This window comes from Chionomys nivalis, chromosome 7, assembly GCF_950005125.1.
Source record: "Chionomys nivalis chromosome 7, mChiNiv1.1, whole genome shotgun sequence".
Lineage (NCBI taxonomy): Eukaryota > Metazoa > Chordata > Mammalia > Rodentia > Cricetidae > Chionomys > Chionomys nivalis.
Window position 1 is genome coordinate 101,167,625 of NC_080092.1, and position 14,893 is coordinate 101,182,517.

General features: G+C 49.7%; 1 protein-coding gene across 1 annotated transcript; it reads right to left on the reverse strand.

The window, feature by feature from the left end:
* Positions 1 to 1,149: 1,149 nt before the first annotated feature.
* Positions 1,150 to 3,101, reverse strand: LOC130878218 (carbonyl reductase [NADPH] 2). The gene is made up of 8 exons (XM_057776061.1): positions 3,042 to 3,101; positions 2,619 to 2,716; positions 2,359 to 2,513; positions 2,233 to 2,275; positions 2,038 to 2,137; positions 1,870 to 1,934; positions 1,521 to 1,638; positions 1,150 to 1,430 (listed from the first exon to the last, which is right to left on the reverse strand). The coding sequence occupies exons 1-8, from the start codon at positions 3,091 to 3,093 to the stop codon at positions 1,327 to 1,329; spliced, it is 735 nt and encodes a 244-aa protein (XP_057632044.1). The 5' UTR covers positions 3,094 to 3,101; the 3' UTR covers positions 1,150 to 1,326.
* Positions 3,102 to 14,893: the final 11,792 nt, after the last annotated feature.

Consider the following 14,893-nt stretch of genomic DNA (forward strand, 5'->3'; position numbering starts at 1 on the left):
GATGCTCTTCCAAAGGCCTCCTGTGTGATGCCCGACACATGGCTGCTCACAATCCTCTGTTTCAGAGGAACCCATGCCCTCATCTGGCCTCTGTGAGCCTGCACATGGTGCACAGACGTTCATGCAGGCCAAACCCATACACATAAAATAATAGTATTCTTTTTTAAGAAAAACATCCGGAGGGAGGACAGAGAGCCAAGTAGCCCCTCCCCCATCTTTACCTGCTCACCACCACTGTAAGGCCTTTCTGTGAACTGTGAACTCTGCCCTTTACCTGCTGGGAACCAAGAGAGAGACAGCACCCAGCCTGCCCAACACCAAAATACAGCTGCCTAGAGCTCATTAGTGGCTTCAGTATTCCAGGACATGCACAAATCTCATTAACTGTTCTGTGGTCCAGGGAGCTGCTCAGGCCTTGCTCTGGAGAGAGGTACTCTCAGAACCCGTGTCCTGTGCTTTTTAGGTCTTCCTTGATCCCATACTCCTTTGCTCCTGCCCCTTGCTCTGAGTTGGACTCTGTGTTAGTTCAAAGGGTTGGCCATTTCAAGCCTGACAACCTACCAGATGTCAAAGCAAGCAAGACAGAGAACCTGCCAGGCCCTGAAGCTACTCTGATGAGCCCTGGCTTGCAGGACTCTAGTGCCTGCTGGTTCCGGCCAGGGTGATAAGCCAGCTAGCTAACCGTGTGAGAGCTTCTGTTTGGACAGCCTTGCTACCACGTTCTTGTGTATGGACCAGGCCAGGGAAGTGGGTTCCAGTGAAGACGGAAAGATTCCAATCCCTTCCAATGGCTCCTCTCCTGCACAGAGTCCACAGGTTTAGGGGTGACTTGGTTTAGGACATCTCCCCTTCCCTGCTTTCCCCTCCCTTCCCCTGATTGCTGGGTTGGGGTCAGAACACCCTGAGTCTCCAGATCCAGCAATGGAAAGGTGAGGGTCCTAAGGGAAGGGGCACAACAACACAGATGCCTTCTTTTCAGAATAGCCACCCCTTGGCCACATTGGTCCTAAAGCACAATAGATTTTGGAAGATAGTAGGTTTGAGGCGAAACGGCCGTATCAGAACCTGTTCAGGCATCCAGCCTTGCAGCAGAGTCCTGTGCAATGGTTTGGGAACACGGCGGCCCATTTATTTAGGAAAATGAGACCAGTAAAGTGGACAAGAATAACAAGGATCCCAAAGTCCAGAACGTGGAGTGGTTATGGGATTAGACAATAAGACGGGGAGCTGAGAGCTGCATCAAGGACCAAGTCATGAGATAAGTAGATGCTTTGGCTGGAGGGTGGGCCAGGGAGGCCACTCTGAGGTGCACCACATCTGAGCAGTCTAGGAGGCCAGGTACCCAGCGTCCACCAGGATGCCAGAGCCACTGGTCGAGGCGCTGTTGTCGCTGAGCAGGAAGAGGATGCTGTTGACCACGTCCTCCACCTCTGCAGGAGAACAGAGCAGTCAGGGCTTCTGCTTGCTCACCTGCCTGCTGGGAGCCAACGCTAATTCCCTCACCCACGCCCTCAGCTGACCTGCGAACCTCCTCAGCGGGTGGCGCTCCTTGAGCTTCTTGGCAAAATCAGGGTTTTCAGAGACCTTCTTGCCCATGTCAGTCAGCACCACGGTGGGGTTTACGGAGTTTACCCGGATCTGGGGCCAGAAGCCACAGTTGGTGGCACAGCCAATGAGCTAGCCCTCCCCACGCTCTCAGGACTTGCCCCAGCACAAGCCTGATGAGATTGCTTCACTCTGCGCAGCTGAGCACTGACCCTGCTGCTCAGAGCGGTGTGCAGTCTGCGAGCCCCACCCCATCCTCACCCCCAACCCCCAGCCCTGCCCCAGATGCCCGTTATCTGACTACACCCAGGCTCCTGTGCCTACCTTGTGTGGCCCCAGCTCCATGGCCATGGCTTTGGTCAGCATGGTTATTGCTCCCTTGGTGGAGCCTGTAGGGGGTGAGTAGGGAAAGCCAAGGACCCTTTAATTACTCTTTCTGTGATGCCCACCCAAAACCTAGAGACTCCTATAATTTTTGGAGGGTGCACTCACTGTAGGTGGTCAAATTAGGATAGGTGACATAGGCAACCAAGCTGGAGACGTTGACAATGGACCCTGGCACTCCACGGCTAATCATGCCCTTGGCTACAATCTGGAAGCCGAGAGATAGGGGTAGCTCACTGTGCCCTATGCCACCCCACCCTCCCCAGGTGCTCACTCCGGGTCACAGAACTCCTACCATCTCACCTGGGACACCTGCAACACGGAGCGCACGTTCACCTTGAAGGACCTGGCAGGAGAGGAACAATGGCTTCCCGCACCACCCGACTTCTGCAACCCTCCCCAGCCTGCCCACGCCCCCCAAGTGCCCACCTGTCAAAGACCTCCTTGGTAACTTCCAGGAAAGGCTGCATCAGAGCCACGGCTGCATTGTTCACCAGCAGGTCCACGGGGCCAATACCGCCCAGCGCCTTCTCCGTGGCCTCCCAGTCACCCAGGTCCACACACACGGGCTCTATGCCCGGACACTGTGGGAGACACAGTTTGGTGACCTGAGGCATGGTCCCAGTCAGCTTCTGATGTATCCCTGAGGGTGGGGAGCGGGCCCAGGCCAGGCAGGGCTGTATGCTCACCTCTTTGGCGAGGCTGACCAGGTCTGCATTGGTGCGTGTCACGGCCACCACTTTAGCTCCCGAGGCGTGCAGGGCCTTCACGGTGTCACGCCCAATCCCTGGAAAGAGGGATTATGGTGGGATGAGGGCCCATTAGGCCTGGTCACGGCCAGGGTCAGGCTCACAGGTGGAAGTAAAGACCCCATAGGCCAGCTGGTTCCTGATAAAGTCTGGCGGAGGCTGTGTCTGGTGCATATCTGCCCAGTCTGTACCTAGAATCCTGCAGCCATCACGGGTATTGTCACTCTGTCTCGGTGGGTCTCCAGCCAGGCGACATAAACGGGTCAGTCAGATTCTGGAGGGCTGAGCTGCGACAAGATCACCTTGGGCCCCTATTCTGTGTTGAGGCTGCCCCTTTCCCCTCCCCAACCCGCTCCCACTCACCTTTCCCTGCCCCTGTCACCAGGGCCCTCAAACCACTGAAATTCAGCTGCATGCTGCTGACACCGGTGTCCTCCTGCAGCAAGAGATGGGCTCCCTTATTTAAGACTGGGCTGGCAGGCGGGGCAGAGGTGGAGCTAGGAGTCACTGGCCTAGCCAGAGTGGCATGACTCATTCCTCCACAGGTAGGATCTCTCACTCCAAATATGCCGGCCGGCTGCTTGGTAGGGCTTGAAGAGGAAATGAGAAACTTCCCACACACGCATGCCCGTGAGAGGCGCTCACAGAGCCGGGTAACAGAAACGTCGGAGGCCTGGGCATGAAATTTGCGTTTCCTTTGGTCTGACTTCGTCTTGACCCTCGTGGCACGCTAGGCAGACTGTTTAACGCTGGGCTGCATTCCTGATCTAGGAGGAGAGAGATTTCGGTTCCCTAATTTGCTTTCTTTGTACAGAGGCATTGGCAGTTTTAAGAGAGAAGAGCTGGGCTTCCAGTCGGTTGTGGGTGCTCCAGCCTGACTGAAGGGCCGGGACAGCTGTTCCCGTGGACATGACATGATAGGGCCCAACCGGTCGGCACTGACAGCGCTCAGGAGATAATGAAAGCATCCTGGATTGACTCTGGGTTGCTGGGGTAGGGGCAGGCGTCTGAGGAACAAGGACAACAATCTGATTCCTGGGCAAGATTCTTCCCACCTAACCCTGCCCCAGCACTCCTGAAGTCTGTTGCCTTTACTCGTTTCTCTCCCAGGTGACCTCCACATGCCCCCAGAGACTCTGCCTATGGTGATTACACCAGAGCCTCCTCTGCCCTCTGAGGTGGGACTCTCCTTCTTTTCTCAGAGCAGTTGGGTGAACCCTTAGGAGAATTCTTGAGAAACCATCAGAGGATTGAATGTCCATCCTAACCAAGAGTGATGGTGGCACGCATCTTTAATCCCAGCACTCAGGAGGCAGGGGCAGATTGATATCTCTTAGTTTGAGACCAGAGAGAGAGTTCCAGGTCAGCCAGGGCTACACAGAGAAACCTTATCTCAAAAAACAAAAACAAACAAATGAAAACGCCCATAATTCTTCATGTGGGAAGCTGTCTAAGGCCAGGCCAAGTCCTACCTGATCTTGAATAATAGGGTTCATAGAAGGAATGCTTCATTCCAGAGGAGCCATGGCAGGGTGCAAGTCAGCTGTGCCAAGCAGGTCGGGTATACAGACCATCGAGGAGACAGCCCCACGGAGCAGGGGCACTCGGGCTCCCCACCTGCTGCCTGTCCCTTCCTGTAGCCAGGTTCCACGCTAAGACTGAGTGACCCTCAGAAAGAGGGCAGATTGTAGGTGATGTTCACCGCTGACTAGGGCAGGCCCAATGACCTTTGGGCTTCCAAGAATTTGCCTGTCTCTGCTTTCTACTTTCCCGTAGGAAAACTGGGGTTACAGATGTGAGTGGGTTCTTGGGACCTGTATCTGGGCTCTCTCGTTCGCAGAGTGAGCTGGGATGGGTTACAGATGTGAGTGGGTTCTTGGGACCTGTATCTGGGCTCTCTCGTTTGCAGAGTGAGCTGGGATAGGTTACAGATGTGAGTGGGTTCTTGGGATCCCCATCAGGGCTCTCTCGTTCGCAGAGTGAGCACGTTACCCACTGAGCTATTTCCTTGGCCCTGCTTCTTTTTCTTTTTGTTTCAGCTAAAATTCTGCAAGATCGTCAAGTCTTTTGACTTATTCTTTTGTTTTGCTTTTTTTTTTTTTTTTTTTTCTGAGATTGTGTAGCCCTGGCTGCCCAGGAACTCCCTTTGATAGACCAAACTGGCCTTGAACTCAAAGATTAGCCCAGTGACGGGATTAAAGGTGTGTGCCACCAGGCCTGGCTGCTGCTGCCGCCACCTCCTTCTCTTCTTCTTTTCCTTTCTTTCTTTCAAAACATTTTATTGCCGGGCGGTGGTGGCGCACGCCTTTAATCCCAGCACTCGGGAGGCAGAGGCAGGCGGATCTCTGTGAGTTCGAGACCAGCCTGGTCTACAGAACTAGTTCCAGGACAGGCTCCAAAAAACCACAGAGAAACCCTGTCTCGAAAAACCAAAAAAAAAAAAAAAAAACAAACAAAAACAAACCAAAAAAAACATTTTATTATAAAAGTAAGACAGGCAGTGGTGGCACGGGGCCTTAATCCAGCACTCTGGAAGTAAAGGCAGGCAGATCTCTGTGAGTTCGAGGCCAGCCTGGTTTACAGAGCGAGTTTCTTCGGAACAGCCAGAGCTATTACACAGAGAAACCCTGTCTCGAATAGCCAAAAACTAAAAATAAAATGAAAGTGACACTAGTAATGACTGAAACGTGGGCAAAGAAGTCCTCTCACCGCCCTGCTAGCCTGCTGCAGCCAGAGTCTGTCGTTGGATTTGTCTGCTTTGCCACCTTGCTGTGCTCTTTGCAACCATGCTCACACCACATATTCTGTATCTTACAATATTTATAGCATTGCGCATGTTTTTTATAATACCAATCATTAACTTTTCGTAAGTACATAATGTACCATTTGTAGATATCTATTCACTATCTCGATCGGGGGATTGTAATTAACGCTCCTATATTTGCTTTGTTGCTCTTGTTCTGATTTTGGTTTTTCGAGATAGGGTTTCTCTGTGTAACAGTCCTGGCTGTCCTGGAACTGGCTTTATAGACCAGGCTGGCCTCGAACTCAGAGATCCTCCTGCCTCTGCTGCTGAGTGCTGGGATTAAAAGTGTGCAACACCACACCTGGCTTATGAATTAAGTTTTACTGTAACACAGTCATGCCCATTTTTATATGACTATAGCTGTCTTCACGTTACCAACAGCAGTGTCGGTAAATTATAGCATAGACAGGAAAGCCTACAAAGTCTCAATGATTTACTCTCTGGCTCTTAAAAAAAAAAAAAAGCATACAGTTACTGCCCTGAAGTTTTGGTGTTTTTTTTTTTTTTTCGCTCTCTCTTTTTATTTTTGGTTTTTTGAGACAGTTTTTCTGTGTAACCCTAGCTGTGCCTGGAACTCACTCTATAGACCAAGGCATGCACCACCACTGCCTGACAAAATTTTAGCTCTTTATTTGGGCTATGTTGGTGGTGCCAAGCCACTGCCATCTACAAAAAAACTGTTCCTAGAGGAAGGGGACTCCCTCTAGAAGGTTATGGGAAAGCCATTGTCCATGTTCAGTGAAAATGTTCCAGCGTTGGCTCCTTTCCAGTTACCCACGCTCCTGACAGAAACCCTTTACCCGTATTCTGCATGTAAGTCCAATGGACTCTCTCATTGGGACCTAAGGAAGAGGAGTAAATGTCATTACAGATCTCCCAGGAGAATGCCACTTGGAATATGTTTGTGGATTTTGTTTTTGTTTTTCGAGAGACACAGTTTCTCTGTAGAAACCTTGGAGCCTGTCCTGGAACTAGTTCTGTAGACCAGGCTGGCCTTGAACTCACAGAGATCGGCCTGCCTCTGCCTCCCGAGTGCTGGGATTAAAGGCGTGCGTTGTGGATTGAACAATATACTGGGCATATTATAATAAGGAAAAGAAGAGACTATTTAAAATGATCTCACTGTGGCAGTAAGTATGGTGGGCAGAGACAGCACAGAGGTGGAGCCTGTGTGAACACATCCTTGGCAAATAACCACAGCCCGCTTACGGCTGTAATTATACCATCTCTGATAAAAGTTCAAGGGCAACCATTCTGTATTCTCAAGCCATATGGATCTTTCTGTTTGGAAAAAGTGTATTCTGAAAGAAAAGGTGTGGATTGGGACCAGTGGGGAGCCCTGAGGATTTCTGAGACAAAAATCCCTCTTGTTCTGCTTAGCTTTCTATTGCTGTGATGAACGTACGGCCTAAAGCAACCTGGGAGGACAGGGTTTGTCTCGTTGGCTATAGTCCACCATAAAGGGAAGCCAAGGCAGGAACTGGAGGCAGAAATCAAAGCAGAAGCCATGGAGGAACACTGCTTACTGGCTTACTCCTCATGGCTTGCTCAACCTGCTAGTTTGTTTGAAAGGGGGTCCTTCTACACAGCTCTAGCTGGCCTGGAACTCACTGTATAGACCAGGCTGGCCTAGAACTCACAAAGACTCACAAAGATGCACTTACTTCTGCCTCACAACTGCTGAGATTGAAGGTGTGTGCCAGCACAACTTGCTTGTGTATACAACCCAGGACCATCTGTGTTAGTGTTCAGGCATCTTTACTGACCTGCCCTTGGCATTCTGACAGGATACGTCCCCAGCTGTAGCCACTAAGAGTACCTCCTGTGTACATTCACTATGTTCCCTTTTAAAAGGCCCTGCCCACCTCCCCCCCCTTCCTTTCTCTCCGTCTCTCTGATTCTCTGCCTGTCTCTCTATCTCTCCTCCCCGCCCCCCCCCCGCCTCTCTCTCTGCTGCTCCTGTTCCCAGAGGTCAGTCTTCCCTCTCCCCTCCCATCTTTTTTACGTTCCCTCTCTCCTAATAAAAACCCTTCCACGTGAACTATGTTGTGTGGTGTCTTTCTCTCACACAGTGCTCTTTTAAAAATTATAACATTGGGCTGGAAAGATGGCTCAGAGGTTAAGAGCATTGCTTGCTCTTCCAAAGGTCCTGAGTTCAATTCCCAGCAACCACATGGTGGCTTACAACCATCTGTAATGGGGTCTGGTGCCTTCTTCTGGCCTGTAGGCATATACATAGACAGAATATTGTATACATAATAAATAAATAAATATTTTTTTTTAAAAAAATTATAACATTGTTTCCCTGACCGGGAAAGGCTCTCCTGGCCCTTCCTCCTGCCTGCTGGCAGTTTGAGGCATGCCAGAACCCTGGAACCCAGTCCACATGTGACAACCTCACTTCTCCAACTAATGAATTGCTGGGCCCCTCCGTCTAACACCAACACACCTGCTGAGCCCCCTTCCCCACCTCTGGCTATTTCCCACGAGTGCCTTTTGGCTTCGTTAAGTCCTGGCACCAGGCAACCACAGCTCTCTCGCTCTCTCGCTCTCTTGGGCTCAGAACCCTCGGCCCCCACCCTTTGTGTGATGACTCACTGGGTGGCCTGTGTCTTTCTTGTACCCTTGGGTCCTTTGGGCTTTGTCCTACGGCCCCCGCTCCTTGAGTGATGATTCTCCAGGGTGCCTTATGCCTTATCCTCGCTTGATAAAAGCCACTAGATCTTGTTCTGCCTCGCTCATGGGGGAATAAGCCTACCAAAAATCTGTTTTCCAGCACTCTATGTCCTGATACTTTACAGGATCTTTGCGACATTCTGCCAGCGATCCTGATAGAAGGGAGGAAGGTATCATCACCCTTTCAGCCTTCCGCCTCCCCTCTCCCCCAGTAAACCTCGTACACCAGCTCTGTTTGCATGCAGCATGTTTGCTCAGTGGCAGAGTCACAGAAAAGTAATCACTTCAGGCTGGGACTCTACCCAGCTGCTCCACCCTCAACAAATGAACTCTCTTCCACCTGTAACAAATCTTCGTTCACTGGAGGCTTCGCCCTCCATTCAATGCTGGTAATTAGGTTTTGCCTCTGACCATTCCCCTGGATGTGAGATTTCCTTTCTCGAGCACAGTTCTCTCCTTGCTTTCTGGCTTTTCTCAAAGTCCTGGTACCAGGTGACTGTGTCTCTCTCGGGCTCAGAGCCCTTGGCCCCCGGCTCTGTAAATTTGAGAAAACACAAAGCAACCTGTGCCATCTTGAAGCCGACCCTCTCTGAACTCCTGGAACGCTAGGAATTGCAGCCCCTTGGGTCTTCTCCGCCTCACTCATGAGAGCGGTGCCATCGTTTATACCTCTTTGCTCCCGTTAGGATGCTTTTGGAGACCCCCTGACCACTCCTAACCAGGTATTGTCGTAGGGATACCACAGAGCCGGCGGCCACAGAGCCGGCGGCCACAGAGCCGGCGGCCACAGAGCCGGCGGCGTAGGACCATCAAACACGTCCGGGTGATGCTGTGGCGATGGGAAAGGATCAGGTGCTCTAAGCCCTAGGGAGTCGACTTCGATCCTCCTCAAACAGCATTTTGCCAAGTCCAGGCAGCGCCTGATGGCTCCACAGAGCCTGGACAGTGACGTGAAACAGATACCCCAGGACGTGGCCAGCTTTCCCAGGTCCCCCAAAGATGAACAACAGCCCCCGCGGGTCAGCAGGAAGTAGTCTTGAGAGCACAGCATCCTCATCCCTGCCTCACCCACCTCTTGTAACTCCTCACGTTTTATGGAATAAAAGGAGCGTCAGCATTCAGGCATCTTACTGACCTGCCGTAGGGGTCCTGACAGGACACATCCTCAGCTAAGGCCCCTAAAAGCACCTCGTGTTCATGTTTGCTATGCTCCATTTTAAAAGGTGGGCCTTATCCGTCTTCCTTCTCTTTCTCTTTCTTTCTGCTTCTCTGCCTCTCTCTCTCTCCCCCACCACCACCTCTTCCTCTCTTCTGCTGTTCCTGTCCCCAGAGGTCGGTCTCCCCCCTCCACTTTTATCCCTAATAAAAACCCCTCCACGTGATCTATGTCGCATGGCATCTTTCTCTCTCATGGCATTTTTTTTTTTAAAGTTACAACAACCTGCCCAGGGAGGACGCTGCTCACTGTGGACTAGACCCTCCCACATCCATCATTAAACAAAACAACCTCCTAATGGTTTGCCTACAGGCCAATCTGATGAAGGAATTTTCTCAATTAAGATTTCTTTAGGCGGGCTGGAGAGATGGCTCAGAGGTTAAGAGCACTGGCTGCTCTTCCAGAGGTCCTGAGTTCAATTCCCAGCAACCACATGGTGGCTCACAACCATCTGTACTGACATCTGGCGCCCTCCTCTGGTTGTGCGGGCATACATGGAGACAGAATGTTATATACATAATAATTAATTAATTAATCTTAAAAAAAAAAGATTTCTTTAGGCACCAAAGGGATGGCTCAGCAGTTAAGAGCACTGGCTGTTCTTGTAGAAGACCTGGGTTTGGTTCCCAGAACCCACAGGGATCATAACTGTTCCAGGGCATCCGATGCCCTCATCTGCCTTTCATGGGTACCAGGCACATGTGTAGTACACAGACATACATGCAGGCAAATATACATTAAAAAGCCTTTTTTTAAATTCCATCTTCCCAGATATATGTAGGTTTGTGACAAGTTGACAAGAGCCAACCAGAATACAATATTTCCACAAATGACAAACAGCTTCATCTTCTAGGAGAAATATTCTGAGGATCTGATAGCATAAATCCATCAGTAAGTTTCTAATAGACCATTGTACAGCCTGTCTCCACGGTGGTCAAAGTGAACAACATGGGCAAACCCGGACCACTTTGCAATGTTTATATATCCTTTATCCCGTTATGCCTGAGGGGAGTATAACAGGGTACAGACACTTCGTATATGGATCTTCCCCTTCTCTCTCTGTGGCAACTCAACTCTTTTTTTTGTTGTTGTTTTTTTTTTGTTTTTTGGTTTTTTGAGACAGGGTTTCTCTGTGGTTTTGGAGCCTGGAACTAGCTCTTATAGACCAGGCTGGTCTCGAACTCACAGAGATCCGCCTGCCTCTGCCTCCCGAGTGCTGGGATTAAAGGCGTGCGCCACCACCGCCCGGCTGCAACTCAACTCTTACAGTTTCCTTCATGACATCTATTCTGTGAGATCTAGGTCAACCAAGAATTCTGTATAAACTCAGTGATACCTTATTTCCATCATAAGTACTTAGCATGGGATCCATGCAGGGCATCCTTGGGAGCCTTAGCCCAATCATGACTGTGACCCCTGCTGTGGGAGAAGCTCTTGTACCCTGCAAAGATTTGTCACTGGTACTGGTTTAATACAGCGCTGATTGGCCACTAGCCAAGCAGGAAGTATAGGCAGGACAACCAGACTAGCAGAAATCAGGACGAGGAAAGGCAGAGAGTTAGTCAGTCAATCACTAGTCACCAGGCAAAGGAAGCAAGATGAGAATGCCTTCCTGAGAAAAGGTACCAAACCACATGGCTAAACATGGACAAGAATTATGGGTTAAGTTGTAAGTATAAATGGAGACTGCTTGTTCATTTTCCGGCCTCCATGACCCAAATAATCACAACTCTCAACTCCTTCTCCAGAAACTATATTAATTGCAACACTGTTTGGCCAATGACTTAGGTGTATTCTTAGCTAGCTATTACATCTTAAATTAATCCATTTCTATTAATCTATGTAATACTACGAGGCTGTGGCCTACCAGTAAGCTTCCAGCATCTTTCTCCTTCGGCAGCTGCGTGCTGTCTGCCTGACTCTGCCTTCTTTCTCCCTGCATTCAGTTTAGTTTTCCCACCTAGCTCTATTCTGCCCTGCTATAGGCCAAAGCAGTTTCTTTATTAACCAATGATGGAGGTGGGTCTTGTATTAATCTGTTGCTTTCATTGGTTAATTAATAAAGAAACTGCCTAGGCCCATTTGATAGGCCAACCCTTAGGTGGGTGGAGTAAACAGAACAAAATGTTGGGAGAAAGAAGCCGAGTCAGTGAGTCGCCATGATTCTCCCACTCCAGACAGACACAGGTTAAGATCTTTCCTGGTAAGCCAGCTCGTGGTGCTACACAGAATATTAGAAATGGGTTAGATCAATATGTAAGAGCTAGCCAATAAGAGGCTGGAACTAATGGGCCAGGCAGTGATTAAAATAATACAGTTTCCGGTAATTATTTCGGGGCATAAGCTAGCCATGTGGGCGGCTGGGTGCCGGGGACGCAGCCCTGCCACTCCTTATTACAACAAACCAATGTTAATAAAACACATTCACAGCATATAGAGGGGAACCCCACATCATGTAAGAGCTAGTTAATAATAAGCCTGAGCTAATAGGCCAAACAGTTTATAATTAACATAAGTCTCTATGTGTTTCTTTGGGACTGAACAGCTGCAGGTCTGGGTGGGAAAGAAACTTCCATCTACAGAACCCAGACCTGGATCACTCTAGCGTGATATCAGATCAGACTTAACATACTTTCCCATGTTTCAGGTGTGAGCCGTGCACCCATGGGACACTCATTTTAGTTGGCATCCTAGGTAAACTTGGCTCATTATAGTACTGAATGGAACACACCCATCTTTCCTTTTTAGACACGGAATGGATGACCTTAAACTCAGCATGTTCAGAAGTGTGTTCATCTTCATATGTGCCTCCCAGCATGAATATGTATAGCCTCCTGTCCCGGTTTGAAAGAAAATGGCCGCTGGGCAGTGGTGGCGCAGGCCTTTAATCCCAGCACTCGGGAGGCAGAGGCAGGTGGATCTCTGTGAGTTCGAGGCCAGCCTGGTCTACAAGAGCTAGTTCCAGGACAGGAACCAAAAGCTACAAAGAAACCCTGTCTCGAAAAATCCAAAAAAAAAAAAAAAGAAAGAAAAAATGAAAATGGCCCCCAAAGGGAATGACACTATCAGGAGGTGTGGTTTTGTTAGAATGGGTGTGGCCTTGTTGGAGGAAGTGTGTCACTGTGGAGGCGGGCTTTGAAGCCTCATATGCTCAAGCCATGCCCAGTGTCTCAGACTACTTCCTGTTCCCTGTGAGTGAAGATGTAAGAACTCCAACTCCTCTAGCACTATGTCTGCCTGCATGCCAGCATGTCTCACCACGATGATATGGACTAATCCTCTTACAATGTGATTCACCACAGTTAAATGTTTTCCTTTATTAGAGTTGTCAGGGTCATGGAGTCTCTTCACAGCAATCAAACCCTAACTAGGACACTGTCCATCTTATTTTGAGACAGGGGCTCTCACTGAGCTGGGAGTTTGTCGATCCCGCTAGACCAACTGGTCAGCCTCACTGATCTTCCTGTCTCTTCCTTTTCTTTTTTTTTTTTTTTTTGGTTTTTCGAGACAGGGTTTCTCTGTGGCTTTGGAGCCTGTCCTGGAACTACTCTGTAGACCAGGCTGGTCTCGAACTCACAGAGATCCGCCTGCCTTTGCCTCCCAAGTGCTGGGATTAAAGGCGTGCGCCACCACCGCCCGGTTTCCTTTCTTGGTTTTTTGAGGCAGGGTTTCTCTGTAGCTTTGGAGCCTGTCCTGGAACTCGCTCTTGTAGACCAGGCTGGCCTCAAACTCACAGAGATCTGCCTGCCTCTGCCTCCCGAATGCTGGAATTAAAGGTGTGTGCCACCACCACCCAGCTTCCTGTTCTTCCCTTTCAAACTCTGGAATCACAGGCGTGTGTGGTTGCACTCAGGATTTGAATCGTTGCTGGGGCTCAACACTTCAGAATCTTGAAGCCGATGTGGGTGTCCCCACCACAGAGCCCTTAGTTCTGTCCAGGAAGGAACCCAATGGCACAGGTCACAGTTAGGGCCCCCTTGGAGCTTCTTGGTGGCCCACCTCTGTAGTCTCCCTGCTTCTTGGCCTAATTCTGCCTTTCCTCTCTTCCACTTTGTGTGTACATGTGTGTGTTTGTGTGTGGGCAGGTGCCAGTGTGTGTGTGTGCATGTGGACACTGGAGTTCAATATTGAGTGTCTCTCTCAATTGCTCTCCTTTTTAAATTTTTTTTACATTTGTTTATTACCTATCTGTTGTGTGTGCATGGCCATGCAGTCACACACATATGACACTGTACTGACATGGATGTCAAAGACAACATGTGTGTGTGTTGATTCCCCCTCCTACCATGTGGTTCTGGGAATCTGTATCCAATTGTCAGGCTTGCCTGCAAGAGCCCTTACCTCCTAAGCCATCTCCTGCTTGAATCCCTTGACTGGGAGAGACATAACAAGGTCAGCCTCCCGTCCTAAGGTCCCGAGGACAAACTGAGGCAGAGTTCACCAAAGTTCACCCCGGGGAACCCCTGAGTATATTGGGCTTCCTCCCAGAGCACAGGTGAGACATTACTTCTAGGAGAGAGTTGCTTCTCTCAGCATCAGGCTGTATGTGGAGTCCTTACCCAGGAGGAATGAGGGATCCCTGTAGCTTCACAGATAGAGCCCCACCCCACAAGTCTCCCTTGGTCTACATCCTCTACCCATGCCCTATGCCACATAAAATTAAGGCAGAGTTGCATACACATGTTAAGCCTGAAATGAAGAGGAGAAAGACAATCATGGAGAAAGCCTTATTTAAGGCTACTCAGGAATAGGGAAACTGATCAGGTCCATACCTGGGATTCCCACTCCGGTGCCTATAAAGGCCAAATCCACAAGACTAAGTACTTTCTGCCTTTGTCCAATCAGGGAGAAGCATATGTCCTGATGTACTTCCTGTCTACCCCTCCCGCCTATGTGTGATCAAACACAGTGGGGCAATCAACCTTGTTTTTTTTTTTTTTTTTTTATTTTTTTTTTTTGGTTTTTTTGGTTTTTTTGGTTTTTCGAGACAGGGTTTCTCTGTGGTTTTGGAGCCTGTCCTGGAGCTAGCTCTTGTAGACCAGGCTGGTCTCGAACTCACAGAGATCCGCCTGCCTCTGCCTCCCAAGTGCTGGGATTAAAGGCGTGCGCCACCACCGTCCTGGCAATCAACCTTGTTTACTGAAGTGAAAGCCTGTGACTTGCTATCATTGTTGTTGTTGTTGTTGTTTTGTTTTTCAAGACAAGAACCTGTCCTGGAACTAGCTCTGTAGACCAGGCTGGCTTCAAGCTCACAGAGATCTGCCTGCCTCTGCCTCCCAAGTGTTGGAATTAAAGGCTTGCATCGCCTGGTAACTTGTTATCTTACAGGAACACCAGCCCCCAGCGTTCCAGGAAGTTCTCTGTCCTTGGATGCGTGAGTTTACAACCCTCAGGTTGAGGGTCTCTGACTCTCCCCACCCCTCTGTGAGGAGCTGAAAACAGTCTACAAGCCCAGCCTGGACGATCCTTTCACAAGGGGGCACAGCTGAATCCTCCAGACGGCTGTCATAACACCAC